Source organism: Trachinotus anak, unplaced genomic scaffold (assembly GCF_046630095.1).
Source record: "Trachinotus anak isolate AG129_WGS33_773 ecotype Australia unplaced genomic scaffold, CSIRO_AGI_Tana_v1 ptg000032l, whole genome shotgun sequence".
Taxonomy (NCBI): domain Eukaryota; kingdom Metazoa; phylum Chordata; class Actinopteri; order Carangiformes; family Carangidae; genus Trachinotus; species Trachinotus anak.
This window is the reverse complement of record NW_027273883.1, coordinates 17,037,601-17,062,084: the sequence shown is the minus strand read 5'-3', so window position 1 is coordinate 17,062,084 and position 24,484 is coordinate 17,037,601. Positions and strand designations below refer to the sequence as shown.

General features: G+C 37.7%; 2 protein-coding genes and 1 non-coding gene across 4 annotated transcripts; 2 read left to right on the top strand and 1 right to left on the bottom strand.

The window, feature by feature from the left end:
- Positions 1-250: 250 nt before the first annotated feature.
- mrs2 (magnesium transporter MRS2) lies at positions 251-10,448 on the top strand. Its single transcript, XM_071470121.1, has 12 exons — positions 251-1,148; positions 2,332-2,396; positions 2,667-2,703; positions 3,205-3,317; positions 5,878-6,039; positions 6,192-6,322; positions 6,609-6,725; positions 8,196-8,265; positions 8,656-8,738; positions 9,087-9,204; positions 9,578-9,691; positions 9,837-10,448. Exons 1-12 carry the CDS (start codon positions 836-838, stop codon positions 9,894-9,896), a joined length of 1,383 nt encoding a protein of 460 aa, XP_071326222.1. The 5' UTR covers positions 251-835; the 3' UTR covers positions 9,897-10,448.
- trnar-ucg (transfer RNA arginine (anticodon UCG)) lies at positions 7,021-7,093 on the bottom strand. Its single transcript has one exon. It is a non-coding gene; the product is annotated as a tRNA-Arg (tRNA).
- Positions 10,449-13,436: 2,988 nt separating the features above from the next.
- LOC139613048 (syndecan-2-like) lies at positions 13,437-23,941 on the top strand. Of its 2 annotated transcripts, none has more exons than XM_071469349.1 (5): positions 13,437-13,688; positions 18,675-18,807; positions 19,547-19,743; positions 20,248-20,545; positions 20,770-23,941. In XM_071469349.1, the coding sequence occupies exons 1-5, from the start codon at positions 13,629-13,631 to the stop codon at positions 20,931-20,933; spliced, it is 852 nt and encodes a 283-aa protein (XP_071325450.1). In that variant the 5' UTR covers positions 13,437-13,628; the 3' UTR covers positions 20,934-23,941. The 2 variants fall into 2 exon arrangements, with proteins under 2 accessions (XP_071325450.1, XP_071325452.1); XM_071469351.1 differs by having other exon boundaries at positions 13,492-13,688; positions 19,547-19,737.
- Positions 23,942-24,484: the final 543 nt, after the last annotated feature.

Here is a 24,484-nt window from a genome sequence, read left to right as displayed (position 1 = left end):
GCCCATCTCTGCCATAATAAAAATCGATCAGCTGCTGCATGTCTCTCATTGTGTCAATATTTAGGAAAAACATAAAAATAAAGAGCTGTTTAGATTACGATGGTGTTAATGCAGATCCAGTTAGCTCACCAACAAAGCTACTGGAGATAATAGTTTGCACTTCATGGACCATTCACTCTGTGTTAAACGCAGTCGGAGTGATTCACTTCTGTATAGACGATCTTTGGCAGTGGGGTCTGGTAACCGCGGTGCATTATGGTTAGGTACGGTGCTATTGCAAGTCCCCCTCACATAATGCTAACCCGAGGAACTACGTTTTCGGACTAAAATACAAGAGTTTGTTTTGGTTCAGGACCGTCTGTGGTTGGCGGCAGGTAACTGAAATGTGTCACGTGTGTCTCTGTTTAATGTCAGCACGAATTTTAATGGATAACTGCTGAGAGCACGAGCTGTCCTGCAACTGTCAGCTAGGGTAACTAGCATAACACGAAGGAGCTGCACATCACTTTTGAAAACATCGTGAGGAAAGTTGGAAAGTAGCCGAGCTAAGGCAGCACTCGCCCACCATCACAAGACGCCACGTTAACAAATATTTGCTCTGTCCTCTAACTATCATGTTAGGGCTTTTCCTTCTTGTTGTTCCTGCGGATGTGGACTCTGGGCTCACAAACAGCTGGAGGGCACTGAGGGACCACCAATGAGATGACTCGAGGATTTCACACTCAGAGCTCTTCACACCATACCTGTATTCAAGCTGAGCATCTGAGCTGAACATCGGCTCTCTAAAGCCACTATTACAGTCGGTGTGCAGGCTGTGTGTTGTGGTGGTGTGAAGATGAAGCTGCACAGAGTGCTGCAGGCTGGCTGTGTGAACTGCACAAGGATGTATCTACCTGGGAACCTCTATCCAAAGCGCCTTTTCTGTTCTGTCAGTGCTTTTCCCTCAAGACTTGGTGACACTGGAACCCTCATCCTTTGTCGGGCTCGTACAGTGCCCTGCCCTGTGGAGTGCACTGTGCCACTTGGAAATAAAAAACTGGCTTTGTACAGCAGGAGCTACAGTGATGTTGGTACAAGGCATCGACCCAGAAAATCTCAGTCTTCTGCGGGGAAGGAGAATCTGCTTCAAGGAGGTGCAACATGGCCTGGTAAGCATGAGAGACAGTAGTGATAGTTAGATAGATTAACAGGTGACAGGTGATCTCACAATCACAGGTGAGTTAGACTGGTATTCATTCATCAGAATTCATATTTTAAAGACATATGCTGATCTTACACTGTGCAGCCTTTTAACAGTTAACCATATTTTTATACATCTATCTTAAATATAGTGGAATAAGCGTGTGTGTCTGTGGATAAGTAACAATATTTTGCAGTGCAGATGTTCCAGTTTGTTGAAGCCAAATTAGAAAGAGGGACTTCATCACATATTTTGTCCACCAGAGAGCAATGACAATTACAAGGTTTATAGCTTAGTCACAGCTTGAATAACCTAACATGTTTGTGTATGTCATGTATTAATGAAAAAAAAAAATATCAGTGATATATTGTTGTCCAATTTCTTTTTGAACTCTCAAATATAAATATCAGTATCAGTAAGTAAGCTGTAACTGTAGGTGAGACTAAATGTAAATAGTTTTTTTTAACTGTATAGGGGCATTAGAAGCATGAAGAATCAGTTACGGTGTAGCAAAGACCTAATGTCAACCTTTGAATCAGTCCTGTTATATGTAATTAAGACGTCTACCTGTTTCTACCCATTATAACATTGTATTGCATCTTGTTTTATATTATTTACATATGATGAAATCGTATCAAAGCAGAACCCTGTAAGACTTATATTGAAAAGTAAGGAGGCATTGTAGGGTGATGAAGAATCTAATTTCTTTCACTTATTTCACTGCGGGATTGTTTTTCTTTTTTTTTTTTTTTTTTTTTTACATACAATTAATTTGCCATTTTTTGTAGTGACTCTACTGTAAATGTGAATTTCCCCTACTGCTTTTGCACATTGAGAGGTGAAGGTTTCTACTAAATCGAGTATCCTTGAAAACTCTCTGAACCTGTAGCCAATTAACCCTTTAACATAATAATTTAACTTTTAAAATAAGTACATGAGTGTTGAGCCACTGAAATAACAGTGTTCGGGTCTCATCAATTATAGAGCTCGGTATATTAATATGATTCAAATTCTCTTTATTGCTGCAGCCAAAGAAGTAAAAATGAATAGAACTTTTTGCCTTTCTTAAAACTCTATAGCTGCATTCGTCCAGCTTTATGAGTGAAATATCTTCCTTCTCATGTGGTTTACCTTCGTCTTTTGTTGAACAGTGTCCTTTATCCGCGGCAGAGTGACAGATGCCCCTCTTTCCAGTGTGCCTCCAGCTTTTGTTGTGGTAAGAGATGTATCAGGTGCAGTCAGCTAAAAACATTTCAGTGGTTACTGAACAGTAGTTATTACTGTTAAATCTGAGTTAGATATACTTAATGTCAATATGCTTTTAGAGAAACTGATGCAGAGTAGATTTCATCTAGATTTTGCACACATCTTCTCAAACAGCTATGAATCTACTGTTGTACATTTTATATATTGAAATACATTAAAACTGATAGTTTGACTACTTACTTGAGGTAAGTGATCAGTTTCTTTTTTATTTATTCCACAGATGAAGTTTGACCAAGAGGGAAATGTGACATCGTTTGGTAAGTTTTGAAAAATTAATCTAACTAATCTTTGACTGACTTTCTTTCTGTCTTTCATTTGATGAGAAAAATCATGGTCGCCATTGAGACTGATTTTTGGTTATCTCTTTTATCCTTTGATGTCACCACTCTCACCAGAGTGCAGGTATCATTTTCAGTATGTCCACATATTAATCTTAGCCATGCACAGTTGGAGACAACACTGTTTGTCACCACTGCTGTGTCACTGTGCTACTCCTGCTGTGACCTGTGGTGTGAACATCCCCTAATGGTTTGTGTTAGCTCCCTCACTCTGTTCAACCAGAGTTGTTTTATAAGTTTTTTTTATTTTTGCTCTTTATAAAGAAAATGCTGAAAGCAGTATATATGATATGTTCCTCTGCTTTTGGTGTAGAGTCCTGTCCTATGTGAAGTCAATAAACACATGAAACAGGAGGGTGTCTATATTATTACCCTCTCCCCTGCTCTTCTTACTGAAGTGATTTATTTTTTCTTTTACAGAGAAAAAGAAAACAGAACTTTGCCAGGAGCTAAGTCTTCAGGCCAGAGACCTTCGCTTTCAGCACAGTACCAGCCTCACTGCGAGAAACAACTGCATTATCATACGAATGGAGGTATGCTATTTGATCTGGCTCTTGATTAGGTAACATTCTGTGACCAAGTCTTAAGCCAAACTATTGATAATAATAATAGTTTTTCTTTCATGGCCATCAGGTGGATGGATATAGTGCAGTAAAATATGTGGAGATAAAGGTTTTAAGGCATAGCATCATTACATTGTTTTCAAGGTTGTAGATTATTTTATTTGCCTATTTCTCAGAAAAAATTAAATTAAAAGGGCTGTCAACAGAAGGAAAAAACCTTAAAACTAAATAAGAAGTGAACTAAAACTCAATGCATGATGCTGACATGGAGCATTAGTTACATATAAGACAGCAAACACAACTGGACACCTTTCATCACTGTCTGCTCCCTTGTGCCACAGCCTAACCCTCTGTGTACTGGTCAGGCCTTCACAGAGTGGCCCACATTAACATGTTCAACACTGACACATCTCTTTACCGTTACACAGCTGCTGGTTTGTTGCCGTACAGGAGGCAGTTTCCGAGGAGAAGCTGCTGGCTTCAACATTTCAGTCGTTATCATAAATGCACTGTTTGCACTTGCACTTCCCATGGCTCCACAAATTCTGTTGGATAAGTCTTTTAAATATCAATCTATTTTCTGTAATTATGCAGAGATGAAAGGGAAGACACTACTACACTTCAAATTCAGTGTTCAAATTATCGCTTCTCATACCCACCGTGGTATCTCTCTGTTGGGTTTACTTGCTTCTTGCACTCACAGAAGTACCCCACACACTGCCCCCTGCCCCTGCACACCAGAGCGTTTGGGCCAGAGTCTTCATTGGGTGAAGAGAATGAGTGAATGTCGCTCGTGCAGTGCTGTCCAGTGTAAGATTCATAGCACTCACATCGACCACTCACCAGACCGCCATGGCCACTGCTTTCTTTCACTGTTTCCTGTGTAGTCACACTGGCCTAGGACAACAAATTATACTCATTTATTTATTTTTTTTAACAAGGGATTTTTCATATTATAGCATTATTGAATAACATGCTTTTTGCTTTAGCACATTCTTACCATCCTTATCTCAGTCTTATTAAATCTGCCCTGTGTTTTTGTTTTTTGTTTTTTCTTCCTGTGATTTAAGCTGATAAGACGGGTTTTATCTGACAGCCTTGTCCTGTTTTATAGTGGATCTTTAAACTAGTAAACTTACTAATGTCATTCTTGACAGTCTGCACCATGCCCTGAGGGTTATACACATAACTTTTACAACAGCCTGCTCTCTGCAGCCCCTTCAAGCTATGACAGCAAACGTGAGAATGAGGGGCGGTGCACCAAGCGCACTCTGGGCCAGACTGGATGCACTTGTTGCAACTGGAGGCAGATGTGAGACATGTTTGTTTTTTGACAACAACAGAGGCAGCAGCAGGCAGAGACAGAGCAGCTTCACAGCTATGATGTTCTTGAAAGTAGCAATTTAGTCACCAATTATCAATTTTAATAATATAAAAGATGTAAGTAAAAAAAATAGTATGTAATGTAGTAATATGTATGATAAATAGGCAAAGGTCTAGTAATTTAACTTATTATCCTGGTATCTTTTTTCTGTATTTTTTTTTCTTTTCCTTACTTGTCTCTCATGTCTTATTTTTCTCCTGCATGGATGATGTAAACTCATGTTTTTATAATATCTCCTCTGTCTAATGGGTCACATTTAAAATTAAAATGCATTAGCATAATAATAAGACAAATGCTTTTACTTTATTAGACTGCTAAACAATAAAGATGCAGGGCTGGAGTCAGGCCTGTTTGTATTACATTTCATTTTTAAATCAATATGGGATGGAGGAATTGATGTAAACATTTCAATACATTGTGTATCTAAACATCTTTAGAACAGAAAGCATTGAAACTGTATTTCTGTCTAATATTTAAATGAAAAAAAAACTACTGTGACTGTTAGAAAGACAAACAAGTAAACAAACAAGGGGGTAGGTGACTAATGAATCAAGTAGCCTACAGTAATGTACCTGTTAAGTTAAATTTGTCTAACAGCATGCTTGTGGTTCTGTAATTGATTATGTGCTAAACAAACTAAAACACGAATACAGAGCAGTGCCGGTGCCATTACCTGAAGTACTGAAAGCTTTCTGTGCTCAGGGCTGTCTGCCTCTGCTGACTGAGGGACACTGACAAGCCTCGGTCAAATACTGGCTGCGTGTGAATGCTGCTTGAGGCCCAGGATGCAGAATGCGATTGCTGATCCTTATAGGTGTAGCTGTGTTGGATATCCAGCTGTGGCCTTAGAGATCAGTCAGCTATTGGGCCTGTAGTTTTCTAAATGGAGATCTTTATACACAGCCATGGATGCACAGACACATTCACACTAACATACGAAATTTAATGTTGATAAACCTATTACTAAAAAGCCATGTGTCAGTTGCTGAAGAAATTCAGGTAATTTCAAACTTTCAAAACAATTTAATCCTTTACAAATATCTTGAAAAAGTGAATGAAGATGTGCATAACTGGTGCAAGCTTCCAGTACTGGGGATCAGGGTACATATTTCAGTGCTTTCTAACATAGATTCTCTGTCTCCACAGTCTCTGAAAGCCATTGTGACCCCGCAGTCCCTCTTGGTGTTGGATTTTCGTGGTCTGGGATTGGAACGCTGGTTGGTGCTGGAGCTTGCCCCTCAGCTAGCTTCACAGACGCACTCTCTGCCCTTTGAGTTCAGAGCACTGGAGGCCATACTGCAGCACAAGGTGAGACAGATAAGAGAACCCTAACCCTAACTCTGTGTGTCTGTGTGTTTAAGTTTGTTCTAACCCAGATAAAACCTCTGAGTAAAATGCATTCGATTATTTTTCGAGATAAGGTGAAGGCTGGTGTACATTTGTGTCTTCTATGTCAATAGGTAAACACTCTACAAAACAGGCTGAATGAAGTTGAACCAGTAATATTGGACGTACTGGAATCACTAGTGGATCCTAAAATCCTTTCTGCGGATAGAAGTAAGCTGCATATACTGCTGCAGAACAGCAAGAGGTAAAGCACACAACTATACACATTGACATAGTTTGTAAATGCAACAAAGGTAGATTAGGAACTAGGTCAATTATCTTCTTGGTCATAACATGTTAGCATAACAATTCAGTTTCTTCTCTCAAAAATACTCTACAATTAAATTTTGAAGTCACTGTCATTGCTTTTTGTCCTTGGATCCTTGTATGGAGTTTTCAAGGTCAACAACATGCACTCTATATTTACAACCATGCCAGTGTCAGACCTTGTAAGTTACATATATTGTCTGTCTCTCTTGTACCTCTGACAGTTTATCAGAGTTGGAAACGGACATAAAAGTTTTTAAGGACTCCTTGCTGAAGATTTTGGATGAGGACGAGATGATTGAAGAGCTCTGTCTGACTAAGTGGACAGACCCACGAGTTTTGTATGTTACACATGCACTAACATACATTTAAATGAATCCTAAAAGCAGTTCTCTTAAAAGCTTATATAAAGGCCCAGTCAGTGGCTGCAGTGAAAGATAAGAAAGGATAAGACTTTGTTGATTCCCCCAAGGTGTCAAAGTATGCTTCCTCTTCAACTGATGTTTTTCTGCATCATTGTGATAGAACAATATTAAGTATGTCCTCAGGAGCCCAAATATAGTATTAAGGCTAAAGCAAGAGGGTGCACAACACATAATGAAACTACAGACATAACCTGAAGAGGAAACGAAAATGCGACCACGAAGGGACTCGAACCCTCAATCTTCTGATCCGAAGTCAGACGCCTTATCCATTAGGCCACGCGGTCAGATGAAAGGAAGTGGTATCATTTACCAACGGGATGACTGGGCCTCTTACACAATAAACCTCATGGCAGGAGTTTTTTTTTATTTTTTTTATTTTTTATGGGATACAAAAGTGATTTAAGACAACTTGTTAAATTAATTCAATTATTGTCTGATATTTACAATGTTTTCTTTGGTTAGATCCAAATGAGAGGTTCAAATGCCTCATTACAAAAGGTGTGTTTTTCTCTTTCTTGACATGGAGAAAAACATCAGCTTGATTTATGAATAGTAATGCCGTAAAGGTGACGGATTTGTTTAAATACGAAAATACGTTTGTTTAAATACGTTACCGACATTAAAATAAACACAAATAAGAATAATTAAAAAAAATAATAATTTCAGTTTTATGGTCTGTTTACCTTCTAACTTAACGTCAAACCATCGACACTTTGTTGTATGCTATACACGGGGTTGATGTGACGGCAGCAGTATTAATAATTTCTCATCGTCGCGGGTCCACTAATGCAGCAGGGTTAAACTCTTTTGTTATTTTTTTTTTCCTGGTGATTTTCGGTAGCAGGACTTGAAGCATGATACGTTTGAAATTCTTCCTTTTGCTCTTTGCTCTCTTCAGTCATCATGTTTACTCGAGTGATTTACGACAAGGTTACAGTTTGTTGAATCCGACTCAAAACACAGGAATGAGGAGACCTCATTGGAAAAAGAAATATATAGGAGGGCAATATAAAACTGTCTTTGGGTGAGGCCTGCTGATTTTTGGATATGATAATTAAGATCTGTATTGTCAGGCTGCTCAAGACAAGGACTGATTTTACTAACTAAAATTTCAGATGTATTTTGAGATATTAAAATGGTCAACAATTGTCATTCTTGTTCTTTAGAATAATGCAGAAGTATTTTCAGTTTTATGATTGGAGAAAAAAAGTTTGACATTAAAATGCTCCTTTTTTTCCTCAAAAGTATATGAAGAGGTTAAGCATTTCCAAAATATAAATGCTTATACTGATTGCTGAAGGTTTTGATAACTAACTAACTAAGTCTTTTCTTAAACAGAACTTTTATTTTTTATTTTTATGAATATATGTCTGTCTGCCTTTCTAGTGAGGAGAGCAGTTTGGGCATTGACCATGCTGAGGAGATGGAACTGTTACTGGAAAATTACTATATGCAGGTATTTTTATTTCACTTTTCCATTTTCACTTTTAAATTGAAACAATAACAGTTAAAATGATTAAATTCCTGATAACAAGTACATGAATGAATGAAAAATTTTGAACTCACCTGCAGTGCACTGAGCCCACTGAGGCAGAATTATAGCTGGAAGGAGATTTTCAAACTGGACCTGACCAGACTTAACATTTTTTTTTGTCTTTATGTGAACGTTTCTATTTAATGTAATAAACCTTTATTGTGTTGTTTAACCCGTACACTAGTGTGAACTGTTTTATTTGTTTTAATATCAAAAGCACCGAAATACAGTGTTAAATGTCATGTACAGTGAGTGAGAGTGTGTTGATTGTGGCTGAGAGTTCATACAGTGACTGTGAACTGATCCATACAGGCTGAAGAGATGGGGAACAAGACCAGAGAACTGAAGGGGCTGATAGACGACTCTGAGAGTGTCATCTTTATCAATCTGGACAGGTACACACACGCACACTGGGTGTACAGTATGTATACATACAGTGTGTGGATACGTATTTTTGGATAACTCACCTGTAAATGGAGCTGCTTCAAAATGATACTTATATCTGAATGATCCAAATTTTGTATCTCTAATATTTGATATTTACAGGATCTTGTTTGAAATGTCTTAGATAATATTGGAACTTACAATGTGTGTAGTTGTTGTAAAATCTCTTTTTTATTCTGGCTCTGACTCTAAAATGTATTCAGAGAAAATGATTAAGCTGACTCATAAGAGACATATTTCAATTCCTCTTGAAACAAAATGATTTGCTGGTTCTACATCTGTTGTCTGTTTTGTTTTAGCCATCGTAACGTGATGATGCGCCTGAATCTGCAGCTGACAATGGGTTCCTTCTCCCTTTCCTTATTCGGTCTGATAGGGGTGGCCTTTGGAATGAATTTGACGTCATGCTTTGAGGAGGTGAGGCAGCTTTATATCCTATTTGGAATTTGACTGTTGTATTGTGTTGTTGTTTACAACCGCTCAAATATGAGGATTTTCTTGCTTGTTTTGATTTTATATTTCTGTAAGCCTTTGACTTTTGGACTGTTATTAGGATAAACTAAGCAACATAAAGACAAAACTTAGGATTCAGAAAGCATCGAATAGGCTTTTGTCATTATCTTTGACATTTTACAGAAAAAATATTAATCTGCTGAATTAAAAAAATGCATATCAGTATGTTTCCCTGTGTGTATATGTCTGGAAACATGTCTTTCTATGCACAATTTACCTTTTTAGATATTTATACCCGCATATATTTTTGTGTTTGTCTGTTGGTTTTTATTATCAGGACCCTCGTGTTTTCTGGCTGGTAACAGGCTTCATGTTCTTGGGCAGCGGGCTGATATGGAGACGACTCCTGTCATTTCTGGGTCGACATCTGGAGCCATCAACACCCCCACTAGTAAGACACAAAAACAATGTCCTGAGGCCACTCCTCACCCCTAAGTCATGATGTAATTTACTGATGATAATTTTACTCAGTAGTTTCAAAATGAAAAGTGGCTAAAGATCAAGTCATAAGTGTCATGTCTCCTGTTGTGATGCAGATCCCTCCAGTTTGGAAGAGAAATCTGAAACCATCAGACGTCAAAACGGGAGTCAGATGAAGTTTCTACCTCTGCTCTGTAAAATGCCACAGACCTCACACAGACTCTGCAGCTTTAAAGACAATTGTTTTATTACCCTGAACCTCCTGAATTCTCTACAAATGCTGGAATTTTTCATTTTTTAACACACCTCGCTGTTTTACTCTCCCATGCCTACAGCCGAGGTCGAGACTGCATCCAAACGTCTGGAGATCCCACTGTGTTACAGTATACATGTTTCTGTGTCCCTATCATCATTATACTGGGGTTATTTCAGATGCTTGATTAGATGTCCTCATATCTAATCATATCATATCTGTGGATAAAACATGTGGACACAGAGTATTGCTTTGTCATTACTGTTTTTTATTGGTGTATGTGTAGGCAAAACGAACTGGAACTGACACCAATAACCACCCAACTTATATGATTAACACCTTACAGTTGTATGTTCCATCATTTCATAGGTGAAAAAATGTGTTGAAAGAAAAAATCCTATTATTTAAATAAATGTGAGCAAAATGAATGTGTAAAGTCTGTTGTCAGGGTTTATAAAGAGTTATTTACTCTATGCTTGGCAGTCTTTGTGAAACTGTGTAGTTACACTGTACAACATCAATTAGCCAATAAGGATTTTTATATATAGACCCTTTTCACAGCATGAATTTTGACTTGTTACAGCAGGAAAAGCACAGATGTAAATAATGTTAACTGGGTCTCATCCATTAAGTGTCCCAGTAAGCCGTGTCACTGAGTCAGTATGCACAATATCATTTGGATAGTTTGCACTGGTTATTTTTGAAACACTTCCTTCTCTGAAAGACAAGGATGTATCAGATGACGAGCAGGAATTTTCTTCAGGCAAACAATGGCTGTGCTGCCTTTGCAGTTTTTCCTCATTCTTAAAAAAACAAACTATTCATATATTTTTATTGACAGTGTCTCACTTTGTTACATTTAGTTTCTTAAATGGACATTTGTTCCAAAATTAAATAGTTGTAATGTAGATGGAGCTTTCAAGAGTATGACTGTTCCTATTTTCAAAAGTGGAAAAGTGAAAGTGGAGTTGATTTAACTTTATTGCCCTAACAACAAATGTTAATCTGAATGTTAAAGGTGGAATCTCATTTAAAACATGTATAAACCGTCTACCAGAGGAAACCTTTGTCATTCTGGGATATTTTAGCCCAAAGCAGACTATTGTCTGTCACCACAGGAAACACACTGACAATCCAGGTCTTACAGCGGTGGTTTCCAAGTTGGGGCTCAGAATATAGGTAAAACTGAGGGGTCATGAGATTATTAACAAGATAGAAAGCAGAAAAAGATATATTTAATCTCTATAAAATCATGTTTATTTTTTTGTATCCTTAGTTTTTTCTCATTTTACCTCTTTGGGCCTCTAAAAGTCACTCTTTAGGTTGAACTGGTCAAAGTCAATAGACATATGCAATAGGTGATGAGGAATCACCAGTTTACCTCCTTGTAGCACTGTGTATTATTTCTGAAGGGTCCAGATAAATTCTTCACATTTACACTGTCATATATTCAGTGCCTATACAAATATTCACTGATCTCAAAAAATGTTTGTCTTTTTAACAACACTGAATCTCTGAATCTAATTCAGGTTTTCTTATACTGAATAACCAAAACATTTCATGAAAACAAAACAATACAAATTTATGTTGTTTTTTTTTGTAAGTTTTTTTTTCCCATTTCATGGAAATCAAGGCACCTTTGGCCGCAGTTACAGCTTTGACAGCGTTGACAGTAAAGAATCCCACAGTGATTTTCATCTGCTGAAAATATTTTTCCTCCAAAAGTAACTACCTACTAAAGACAGAGAATTCTCTTCACTGTAAATTCTCTTACAACAAAAAGAAAAGGTATAAGGTACAAAGAGAGTTTTTTTATTATTATTATTTTTATATTTCAGTGTCATTTGTCAGGTGTGGTTAGGTGCAGCTTGTGTTGTACTTTTGTGTTGTCATAACCATTCTTCTGCACTAGATGGAGTCATATGTACAGTTTAAAATGCAGCTCTTTGATGCTGCTCTACACACTGCAGCACACAATGGTACACAACCAATACAATGAAATCAGTATGAGATACTAGAGTGCTCGGTGAATTTTATGTATTTATAAATTACTGTGTAATGAAACACCGCCATGGGTATGGGACACTTAATGATTTGGTTATCTTATCAGCTGTAACATACTGCACTCAATATGTAGCAAGCTGCCACTGCTTACAGCTTTATGTATCAATATTTACTAACTTCTTCAAACTGTGTTTTAGGGAACTATATTATCTTTTTAAGAGAAGTTACTGTGGTTTCTTATCCTATAGTGTAGCCTGGTTAGTACTTGTTTCTCCAGCACAAAGGTGAGCTTAAAGTAGTATGTTTACATTCTCCAAAAAAAGAATCACTATCACTATTTTCAGAGTTCTACTTACTGATATTGATTGATTGATATGTTTTCGTACATTACACCCACTATACATCCAGTAATTCCGGTCGTGCTAAACATCATCTTGATACTTGCAAATTTACAATATATGTAAGGTGAATATCTACTTGTAAAAAGGTATAGATGAGGGTAAAAGGCTAGAATTCAACTACTCATTATTTGAGTAAAAGTCCTACATTTAAAATTCACACAAGTAAAAAGTATGATAACCTAATGTACGTAAACTTAGTAGAGGTAAAGGTACTGATTCTGCAGAAAAACAGCCCTGTGACTGATGTAATTACTAATACTGATGGATTAGTGTGTGAGCAACATCTTAGCTGTCCGAGGTGGAGCTAGTTTGAAATACTTATATAAAAAGTCAGCTTGTTTTGTCCGATATTTTCTCCTTTGGAGGAGTCAGGCTCCTCCAAAGGGTCACAAGATAAATCTGAAGCAACACAACATGATTAATGGGAGAGGAACACCTGATACACAAATTTGTAATTATATTTTGACCTTTCTCTTACACTTAAATTCTTGTGACATATTGGAGAGTTTTACCTCTTATGACCTAGAAAAGTTATTAAAATTAAACCATGCGAGAAATTTCAAGGGGAAATGTCTGTGGTGAAAATGCTAACATCCCACAGACGTCTGAAACATGACAAGCAGCCACAGCTACACACCAATTTTTGGTTTTGAACGTACACGTTGTTAATCTTGAACAATATATTGTATATTTCTAACCTCATTAAATGCCTTTATGTGTAATTTTTATTCATTAGTATCTGAAAAGGAACCAGGAACCACAGCTGTCAGAAAAAAGTAATGGAGTAAATAGTACAATATTTTTCCTCTGAGTTATAGTAACATTAAATGGAAATATTATTGCAAGTACAAGTAAGTGCACTTAGTTACATTACATCCCAGAAAAAGCTGATCCATTGTTAGATTAAGATAGTGGATTCAGTGTTCAGAAAACTGTGTGTGTGTCCATTGAGAAACGCCCCCAGCCTCGTGCCCTCTTCAGCCGACGTCACGCCGCGCTGACGTCACCGCGGAGCCACGCTGCACTGCCAGGCCAAACAACTTTTCCAGAGGAACTCCACATCACAGCGCGCTCAGGAGCCGACCGCCGCAGTGCCGAGATTCAGACGAGCAGCCGTGAAAACACAAGTGAAAACGTGACGAGGAATTGGCTGAACAACCTTACTTTGCCCTTCAGCATATACAGTTTAGTGTTTCCTCGCTATTTATATATTTTTTCTTTACAACTGCCGTTTCATTTTGGAAGTAAAGATGAGGAGTCTGCGGTTGTTGTTCCTCGTCGGGCTGGCGGCTGGGTTTATCAGTGAAAAAGTAAGTGGCTGTTAATTGCCTTTTTTTTTTTACTGTCACTTTGGAGCATTTGACGCTAATGAAAAAACTGAATGTTTTTTTTACTGTACAGCAAATGATTTTATTGAATACGCGTCTTTTTTTAATCCCGTTTAAACACCAGTTGGACGTTAAAAGGAGGCAAACGGCTTTAACGTTTAATTTTTTTGCAGTTGTGTCTGACTCGCATGCAGGTTCCCCATTAAACCACCGGGTTGTTGTTTTAAATAACCTACATGCAGTGTTGCACCTTACTGACTCGTTCAGTGTGGTTATTCTGTGGGTACGTTTTCCCTAATTGGTCCACCTGGGCCTTTTATGTAAAGTCTGCGCAAAAAATGATCAGCATGAGAACCTCAGCTTAAGCAAACGTTATCTTCCAGGAAGCAACAGCACCTATTTACATAAGAGATATGTTATTTGGCAGACTAATACGGGCTTTGCGGATGTTCAGCCACAGACTGTGTATTCAACCCAAGTTCAGGCGTCCAGTTGGTGTCAAGTTCACACAGGGCCAAAGTCTGTTCGGCCCCCATCTCACAGTTTTGACATTTAAACCCAAACCTCCAGACCTGGCCTGAATTTCTCACCCACACAAGGTTTAAAATGTCATGATTTGAAAAATGAAACTGGAGTCATAATGAATAATTAACCAGGATAAAAATGCCTTTCTGTCTTTCCCCTTCTCTTTCTGTGTGTGTGTGTGTGTGTGTTGTAAAGCAGGAAAACACCTGGGCATGACAGGCTAAAGCAGGACTCTGTACATTGTCACGAGTATGAAAAAAATATCCTGGTTGCATGATTTATTGACTGTAGAAGTCCCAAATGAGAGCCAGGGAGCTTAGACACCTCACCAAGGATGTGTGATACCTATGATTTATGGTCTGTATATTGTGAAAGGGAGAGGACTGAAACCTGAGACTGTCCTTCTAGACATTTTGTGGCAGGAACTGAAAGGCAAGCAAGGATTGGCTTAATACTGGAATAAGTGCAGTTTTCCCCACAAATGATCACAAAGAAAAACTACTTTTTTTTTTACTGAAAAACTTTCATTTTTATCATTGTGTAATGTGCTCCCTTCTCTGATCTAAATATGCTTAGATTCCCCCTTTACTCCATGCTACTAATACACAGGCTCAGTCCTAAATTGTTGGGCGTGATAGGTGCATCATATCAGTGTGGCTGAGGTGGATATAGAATTACTCATTAGTCAGTCAGCAATGTTGCTCACATCTGAAGAATGAATGTTCAAACAGGCTTTCTGCCCTTGACAGTTTGTTAGCCGGTAGTTGTCATTTTCTGGATGGATGACTCACAGTGAGTCCCACTGGGCTAGTCCAGGCAAGCATGAAACTGCGTGGGATACACGCAGTTTTCCATCCAAACAGAAAAGGCAAAAGGAAGACTGTAGCACCAGTTGTCATTATTATGAATGATTATCTCTGTGTCGTTTCTGAAACACATGACAGGAACACCAAATTATACACACACAAACATGAAATGAAATGATAATCCATGTGCTCTCAGTTAATCAGTAGCACAGTGTTAGTCAAGACATACTAGTGTTCTGTAAATGAAGGGAGGACTGTGCTGCTTGTATGTCTGTCTTTCAATCTCAGCCTATCCTTGAGGGATTTTCACACCATTGTCTAATATGTACAACTACACCTAAAAAGAGTTGTAAACGAGTTAACAATGTTTTTACAGTGGGAAATACTAGACAGATTTTTACCATGTATTACTTTTCTTTCTCATGCACTGTGCTTTGCTCCACCACAGTGCTTTTAACATTTTAAGCCTCTTAACTGATGAAAATCTTATCTTTGGGCCTTTAGTCTGGGGTAAGCAGATTCAAATGATTGTGATACATATCTCAGTTTAGGACACAATATCTTCTATGTATAAGACAAAAGTAGATATATATCATTTTCTTTTCTATTTTCTGGACAATCCTACCAAGCACTGTCCAGACCTATACAGTTGTAACAAAAATGGTAAGTATCTATTAACCTCAAACTTGCTCCCTTTTTTAAAAAATTTTCAAATATTTTTGATAAGCTTGGTGAAGCATTTACAGACTGTAACTGCTGCCAAAAGACTAAATAGATCAACTTAATATTAAGGGGTCAAGTATTTCATGACTTGTAGCCTTCGTCAACCCCCCACCCCACCCCCCCCGAACACAGCCTTGTGTGTGATGCTGCTGTTATCTAGATGGTGATGACAGGTCTTCTGTGTGCTTTTTGCTGTTACACAACCTCACCTTTGACCTGACTGCTCTCTCATTGACTTTTAGCTCATTGGGGAAATATTTTACTTTAATAATTGTTAGCTTAGCAGACACAAAAAATATGGATTTTTTTCGTTTACCAGATTTAATAATGCACTGTCCCAACATACTCACACACCCTCCCTGTTTTATTTCTGCGCTGTTTTACCACTGTGGCCTGGCTGTTTCCAAAAAACTGTCTTCACTATGACAAAACACTGGGATACCAGATGGTTATATACAGTCTGTGTGTACGTGTGTGTGCACTATGTACATATGTATGTTTTCCAGATGTGTGTGACCCTTGAGTGACTGAGTCAATTCTTCCAGTAAACCCTAACACATAACTTCTTTCTGGCAGGGGGATGGACAGAGGAAGTGATAGCTGATTTTATTTGACTGTTGTCTTTCATTTTGGTTGTTGTGTTGTACATGTACTGTATGTGTGTTTGAGAACACTGGAAACACTTTGGATTAATCAATTAGTAAATAAACAAATTATTCTGCAATAATTTTGATTACAAGTCAGTCAAATGCTAAACTTTCTTTGGTTCCAGCTTCTCAAATTGGCGAAGCGTTTCTCTCTTTTATGTAATTGTAAACTGAATATATTCGAGTCCTGGACTGGTTGGACATAAGAAAACATACAATTGATCAAATTTGATTTATTTTATGAGTGGTTTATGTGCATACATCCACTATATTGTCTTATTCATTAATATCAGAATATATCCATATTAATGGTGAAAAGCTATACAGCCAAGCCCTATATTATTATATATGTGACTGATTTTGTTGTTGAAGTACATGTACACGGTGGTGGCTGTGTGTGTTTGGTAAGCCATCAGTTCAAAAGGGAATCTTGCCCACTTTCAGTGTGTACATGGTGTGCCTCCTTCACTGGAACATTTCAGTCAGTATAGACCTGAGCATGAATTGCTTTCTTTCAAAGCTAAAGACCAGAAAAACAAGTCCATTGATGTCCACCTGGGAGCTGTAAGTTTGACAGTAAATATAAAATAAGATGGCTCTTTACTTAAATCTCTCCTTGGTCATCCACACAAATTTAAGGTAAAGACATAAACAACAGACATTAGATGGAGGTCACATTTGCATGTCTGCAGCAGTTCTGTTGTTTTTTGTTGGTTTTTTTTGGTGTGTGTGTGTGTGTGTGTGTGTGTGTGTGCGTGTGTGTGTGTGTGTGTGTGTGTGTGTGTGTGTGTGTTTCGTTTTGACAAGCACAGCATCTGCTTTTGTAATCCCTGGCTGAAGATAGCAGGAATGTGAGAACCCTGTCTGCTATTTCAGTCAGTCTTGGTATTATGAGACTTCACTGTCCTTTGAAAATGGATGTTGATGATTTTCTGTTTGGCCTGTTTCCCCAAAGTGTGAACATCTGGTTTATTTCATACTTTTTTCTCTCCATATTTCTTGTCATGTTGGTAGTTGTTACATCTTAGCTAGCTCAGACAACCCACAGATATCACAGGCCCCATGACGGAAATTGAGCTAAAAAGTTTGTCCTTAGTCTTGATCTGGTTTAATAAGACCAGAAATAGGTATACCTGTAGATTGCTGATATCATGCAGAATGATACAGCATTACTGGATTAAGTGATTGATCTGCAGTTACAGAATAAATACACAAATTTTATATCTGTATAATATCAGATTCTTGTCATGCATCTTCTCTTCTGTCCTCAGCACCTGTTTAACAAGAAGCACACAATACTGTCCCTGTCTCTCTCCTTCCTTTTCCCTTACTCAGTCTCCCTCCTTTCTCCCTCTCTCAGCACCTGTGTTAGTGGAGGCATAGTATACATACCAGACATACTTCAGGTCTCAATGGGCCATATTCATCCACGCCTGTGTGTGTATGTGTGTGTGTGTCTGTCTCTGTGTCTTACTACCAACATCTGCAGAGCCATTCCTCTTTTTTTAAATTTCAGACTCATTATCAGGTTTTCTTTTATTCCTGTGTTTCTCCAGTCAGCCTGAGCTGTTTGTTATAGTACCTTCTGTCTGAAGTTACCAAAGCTTGTTTGACTGTGTCACCTTCAGACACAGTCAAATTTCAACAAGTCACTGAATAACTTCATCTATTTAAGTACTATGTCTGTTTTTTTTGCTCAGACCAGGCTTTAGATGAAGAGACACATGGGGTTTTGGTTTTCATCACACTCCTTTGTCAAGAGTTTGGGTCGGTTGGAATATATAAAATAGTTTTTTCCATGTGTGTCCACTTGTTCTGTGTGTTGTCTTTTGAAGCTGCCCTATCTAGTCCACCTCCTTACACACACACACACACACACACACATAAACACACACACACACTTAGATCTCTGCTGTCTGGCTCTGTGAAGCTTCACAAATTACTGCCACAACACATTACAGAAACAAGATACCAGCCTCCATGCTCCACTATGGATGGAATACACACAGTGGTTAAACTCAGAGACACCAGTGAATATTCTGGCATATTTGGCCAGCACAGGTCATTGGTTGTGAGAGGTATTGTCTTACTCCAAAACTGTAGAGATGTTCACATGTTTTCAATTAGTGGAAGGAATTTTGCAAGTGTGAATGAAGCAGATTTATGTGCATCTATGTCTCTCCCTCTCCTCCTTGTCTTTGTTAGTATTTCTCTCCTGTTTGCATCAAATGAGTTATTAAAATGTCTGTAATTTTTCTTTCTCCCAGCTTCTGGTCTCCTCCCAGTCATCATTTTCCACGGCAGATGACCTGTACCTAGAGGGCCGAACATCAGGTGACCTCCCTATAGATGATGAAGATGGCGAAGATGATGGCTCCGGCTCGGGATCTGGAGATGATGGTACAGAGACTAGTGTCTCTTGAATTTTCTTATTGTTGTAATTGTTTGTATATAATGTATAAATTGAGGGTTCATGGATACATTTGTTACGTAAAATTAACACAAAGATTTTTTAGAAATTGTAACACCTGGAACCTGGCACTAATCTCTTCAAATTAAAATTTCAAGCAGCCCAAAAGTTTTCCTGATCTCATGGTGTGTTTCCCAATCTACTATCTCCCCACTTAGTTACACTTCAGACAAATGAACAATATGTATTGTAGAGACAAGTGCTTGTATATTCAGACACAGAAGCGCTCTCTGTGTACCAGATGTTTGTCCTGAGGTGATTTGAAGTTAACCAGGTGAGATTTTATTGGAAAACTCACAGATGTCAGATATTTTCTGCCTTTATTATGAATGACTCACCTTTACACCCACAGCGATTAACGTGTTGGAACATTTAGTTCATTCAGAACATTTAGTGTGATCCCAGTATAAAGCTTAAATGTGGTATGACGTGGCTATGTAAATTTCAGTAAGTTGTAAAAGTCACAGATTGCATTCCTGCCCCGTGTAACAAAACTGGTTAATTAACATCCTCTGAGAACATTTTAAATATAGTCAGGCCAAAATTAGGTTGTCATGCTGGAGGTAGATGGTTCAGAGACAAATCAATTCAAAAATAGCTTTTACTCCACAATCTGTTATGGTGCTAGGTTGAAAAGAAAATGTCTAAAAAAGCTTTCCTCTATCTCAGCTTTCAACAACATCTCAGAGGAGTTACTCAGGAGGTTCCTCAACTTCTCTAAGACCACAGTCTCCAAAGAAATGGTTCCAGTTCAGCCACAGCCAACTGCAGACTCTGCTGACAACCCTTCAACCACAGCAGCAGACAGCCAGGATCAGACAACACCAAACATCTCCCCTGATGGAGACAATGGGGATAAGGTAAAGGTAGACATTACTTTTCCTTTTACAAAAAATCTTTATCTCAAAGTTACAAAAATCTTAATGACTTGGGTTCCAAGGCAAACCACCAGTTATATACTGTAGAGCATTTAAAATAGTCAAACAAATATTTTCAATCGTATACGTTCAAACACTTTCAATGATTTTTCAATGGTTTTTTTTGGGACATTGGTAAATGTTAGTAATCTCATGATTTACAGATTTGTATACATCTTCTGAATGATTCTAAGACTTTGCAAGTACACACCATTATAGAAATGTCAATTTATGATGGTAGGAAGTTGATAGAAAGTTATTTCTTAAGTCTGCAAGGTGAATAATAAAACTATAAAACTAAGACCTTTAACAATGTGTTTCTAACATCCACATCATGGTCTAAATGGTGCTAACTGTAAAATTTAAAACCACATTAGCCTCAAGTTTTTTCAACCCTACTTTGTTATCCAGTTCATTATGCATTTAATTTTCTGCATGTATATATTCTTCTAGGTGCCAACAGCAGACTGGTTCATGAAGAGTACCAGCACCAGCTCCACCAACATGCCTCCCCGTGAAACCACTGCAGCTGAATCCAGTACAGAAAAAAGTGTAACCAAAGATACTGATGAGGACAACAGTCTGGATACGTGGGGCGTCCCAACATCCAACGATAGTGAAGAAAAAGTTTTGATCCAGGAGGAACTTGACAATGATATTATGGCCAATGGTCGAGAGAGGATATTTGAGATAGACTCTCCTGAAGAGGTGACCTCTGAGAACTTGTGGGAGAGGACAGAAGTTCTGGCAGGTAAGGACAGATTATAATAAGCTCTTGTAGAATACCAGGATTTAGATTGATGATGATTAAAACCTTTTGAATTTTGTTCAAATTATTTAAAATTATATATCTTGAAGTTCTTGGTCCTATTAAGTATTTTTGACAGTGTTGTTCGGTCCAGGTCATGATATTATCAAAACTCAGTGAAAGGGAAAGTGAAATTTAAAAAAAATATTCTCTTATGTCCTCTACAGCGGTGATAGCATGCGGAGTTATTGGATTCCTCTGTGCTGTTTTCCTCTTTCTCCTCCTCGCCTACCGTATGAAGAAGAAGGACGAAGGTAGCTATGACCTTGGAGACACCAAACTTTCCACGACAGCCTATCACAAGGCGCCTACCAAGGAGTTTTACGCCTGAACTCACCAATAGGGACTTTAAATGGAATCTGTCCCCTGCCAATCAGGGCTGAGCATGGATCTATAACAGCTGAAGATGATTCCTGTTGTTGAAGTTTGAACTCAAACACCTCTGCTCTTCTTCAGTGCTCCTTAGATTTTTCTTCTTTCATCTTTCCTCTGCTCCTCCTCTGCCATCCTTTTATCTTTTTCTCCACATAATGTTCAGTTTTTGTGAAGAAGAGGTCATATGGGAACAAATTAGACTATTAAAATGCATTCCTATCATTCCATCCTAGGGAAGGAGTTAGACATTTTATACACAATTCAATTCCTAAATTTTGATAAAGGAATCATCTCTTGAGTATCACAGTGGAAAACAACCAGTCTAGTCTAGGAAAGTAATCAACTTTAAAGTATTGATAACATTGTGCCTTTAAACCTACATTACTTCACTGAACCTCACGGGGCTGGACTTGGTTCTGCATTACAGACAAATCAAATGTCCCATTTAGCAGAACTAAATAGTCCCAGCTCAGAGAAACAGCACAAGGAAGTAAATATGAATAGCCTTAAGGCATTTTGAATGCTATTGAATAAAACAGTGCCACATTTGGGATTACTACTTCTGAGAACCTTTAAATGCTGGTACCCTTTACCCTTTATTTAAGGTCAAATTTGCTTTGATTGTTAATATCTTGGATTGTTACATTTCATTTTCTGTACACTTTAAATTGAAGTTTTTTTGTCGTTATGAGGAATTAATGTTTTTCATATGCTGTCCAGTATTGGTATGAAAGATTTCGTTACTCTGCAGGTACATATTTTTGTTTTTTTCTCTCAGATATTTGACATTTATAGAACTGACCAAATATAAATGTGCTTTATTTGTCTTTTGGAAAATTATTTTTAGTAGCTTTGTAACAATGTCTTTGCATATTTAGAGATTATATTTCTGTAAGCCATTTTTAAAAAAGAGATTTCAGTCTTCATTGCATTCATACAGGGGTATCCTTAAGCAGGTTAAAGTCCCTCAACCTTGCATCTGTCCAACATTAATAATATATTCAGGACTACTTTATTGGTAACTGGGTGCAGCAAATGTGGGACAGGATTGCTAAGGTAGAGCCAAGACTAATGACTATAATTCACAAACCATAGAAGTGACCAATGTTGTCTGACAAAAGCCAAAGCACATTCCTGTCTCATTGTCAACTGTATACGGCTGTAATGGTGGGTTTGAAGTTGAAGAGAAAGTTACAGCATTTAGTTTATAGTGTCAGGGTTTATTCATGCAGCAGGGTTGAAGAGTTAAAATGCAATCAATGACAGATTTCTGTTTCTTCTTAACTGTAATAAGTAGTGTAACCCACTGGGAGTTTCCTACTCTGTAATGGTTACAATGTTTGTCTGAGTGTAAGCATGAGAGGTTTTAAACGCGTTTCCTAATTCTCAGTCTATACCTCAACTAGTCAGCCAAAGGAGTGTGGGATCTTTTAAACTTTTAGAGCTTCAATAAGGATACAGTTAACAGCTATGACAACAGGGTGTTATTCCCTTTTGATGGCACCTAATTTTTACGGTGTATACCCTGTAAAAAAGTATATATTTTAGTGAAAATATTGGGTATTTGCCCCATGTATCGACTCTGAGGAATTTATCCCGCTACCTACTGCTTATTATGTGTCAAAGTAGAATACTTTTCATGTCAGCCTCTTATTGAAAGGGGGTAGAAGTGGTCTTGAAGCACTATTGGTGGCCTTACAATCTTAATGAAAAGGTTATCAAGATGACTGAGATCAGTGGTTAATACATAAAGAGAGGTGGGGTTAAGTAGGCAAACTATGAGTAGACCTACCTATTAACTAGACGTTCTCATCAAAATTACATTGATTACAGATTGTTTATCTCTGTTGCTCTGAGTTTGTTGACTTTGAGTTTGATTTTGCAAAACAAATGTTAAATTCCTATAGACGGTTCCTCATAGGATTGTCATGGCCATTTTTGTTGTTAGGTTTTCCTTTGTTAAAGGTCACTGCCCCTATCTGTTGCAGCAATTTGACTACTTTTGCGCGTGATGTTACATTTATCTTTTGTGCTTTACTCAAGGCTTCTTAATAGTGTTTTCATGATATAACTGCCTTGGCCAAAATAGAGCTATATCTGACTATTTTAAGGTAATTCTAGACTACATGAATGCAATTGCAAACTACCTATTCACTATGGCTGGAATAAACAGGACGATCTGATCACTAACCCACTGTGACTTACTGTTGATAACATGATATTTGTTTGGCACTTGAATCCTCAGTGCCTTTCAATTCATTGTCTACATTTACTAACAGTATTTGTGTCATGCTTTGACCTTCAAGCTGTGTAGAGTGGACTGCACTGTGCCAGTGTGGTCTGGGAAAAGTGTTGGTTGGTACCACCGGCAGAAATGTTTAACATAAACCATTTAAGCACTTGCTGACAATCAATCAACACACAATAACCTTTCTCTAGGATCTCTGTAAGTTTACACAGTATGTTGATGATACTATAATTTAAATGTATTAATTTATACTTGCTTAGACAATAGTCCAGGTTAATAGGTCAGTGATAAAGTGGGATTGTACAGTATTTACTTATGGTTGAAGCGTCTTTGTGCCTACTGCTCAATTTTTTGTTTGTTTTTGTTTTTTTTATATTTATGTTTTTAGAGTATTTGACAAGCTTAGTTCAGTTCATTTTCATTATCAGCCATCTATCTTTTTCCATATGAATGACTTAAATAAATGAATAAAGTAGAATAATAAGTTCCTTGTAAATATTTTGCAGCTTTAATTTTCAATTTCATCAAAGTTGAATATGAATTGACTGAAACCGCGAGTTAACAAATAACCACCTACACAATGGTGAGGACCAACCAAAATAAACCAAAAAGACGTATGTGCAAGAGGCGGCGAACAGAGAACCATGTTGCTGAAATGGTATAGCTTATGAGGTTCACTACTGAATAAAAGATGTGGCTTTAATGCAATGCTGAAACTGGCTGTTTGTCATTTTTCTGGCTTTGGGGATTGGTCTGAATATAAGATCATTATTCCTTTGCTCTTGTATACACACATCAAAACAAGACAGATGTATTCACTCAACAGTATGTGTGCTAATGTTTAGCACCCTCTCTGTTCCTCTCACTTTCTGCCCTTTTATTGATCTTTTTAGTCATTTACCCTTTCTGCTGTATCTATCTGTCTCTGACACATACAAAATCTGTGTGCTCCTTGGCCACTCAAGCAATAAGTTTATGTATCCACATAGTATTTTGGACCCTCTTTGTTATAAACCAGTGTTTTATTGTTGGTGTTGTGTATTCACTGTGTAAAAAAAAAAAAAAAAAAGGCAAAACCAAAAGACTATCGGAGGCCATAGTCTTATGCAAGACCTTTCATCATTCTGTAGAAATTCATGGTGTCATTAGATGATAGCTGTGACTCGACACACAGTTTGTAATGAACTGTTGGTTATGACATGTTGTGTTAAAAGTCTCTACACTGGAAGATCAGCTGTTGGTAAAAGTAGTCAGATATA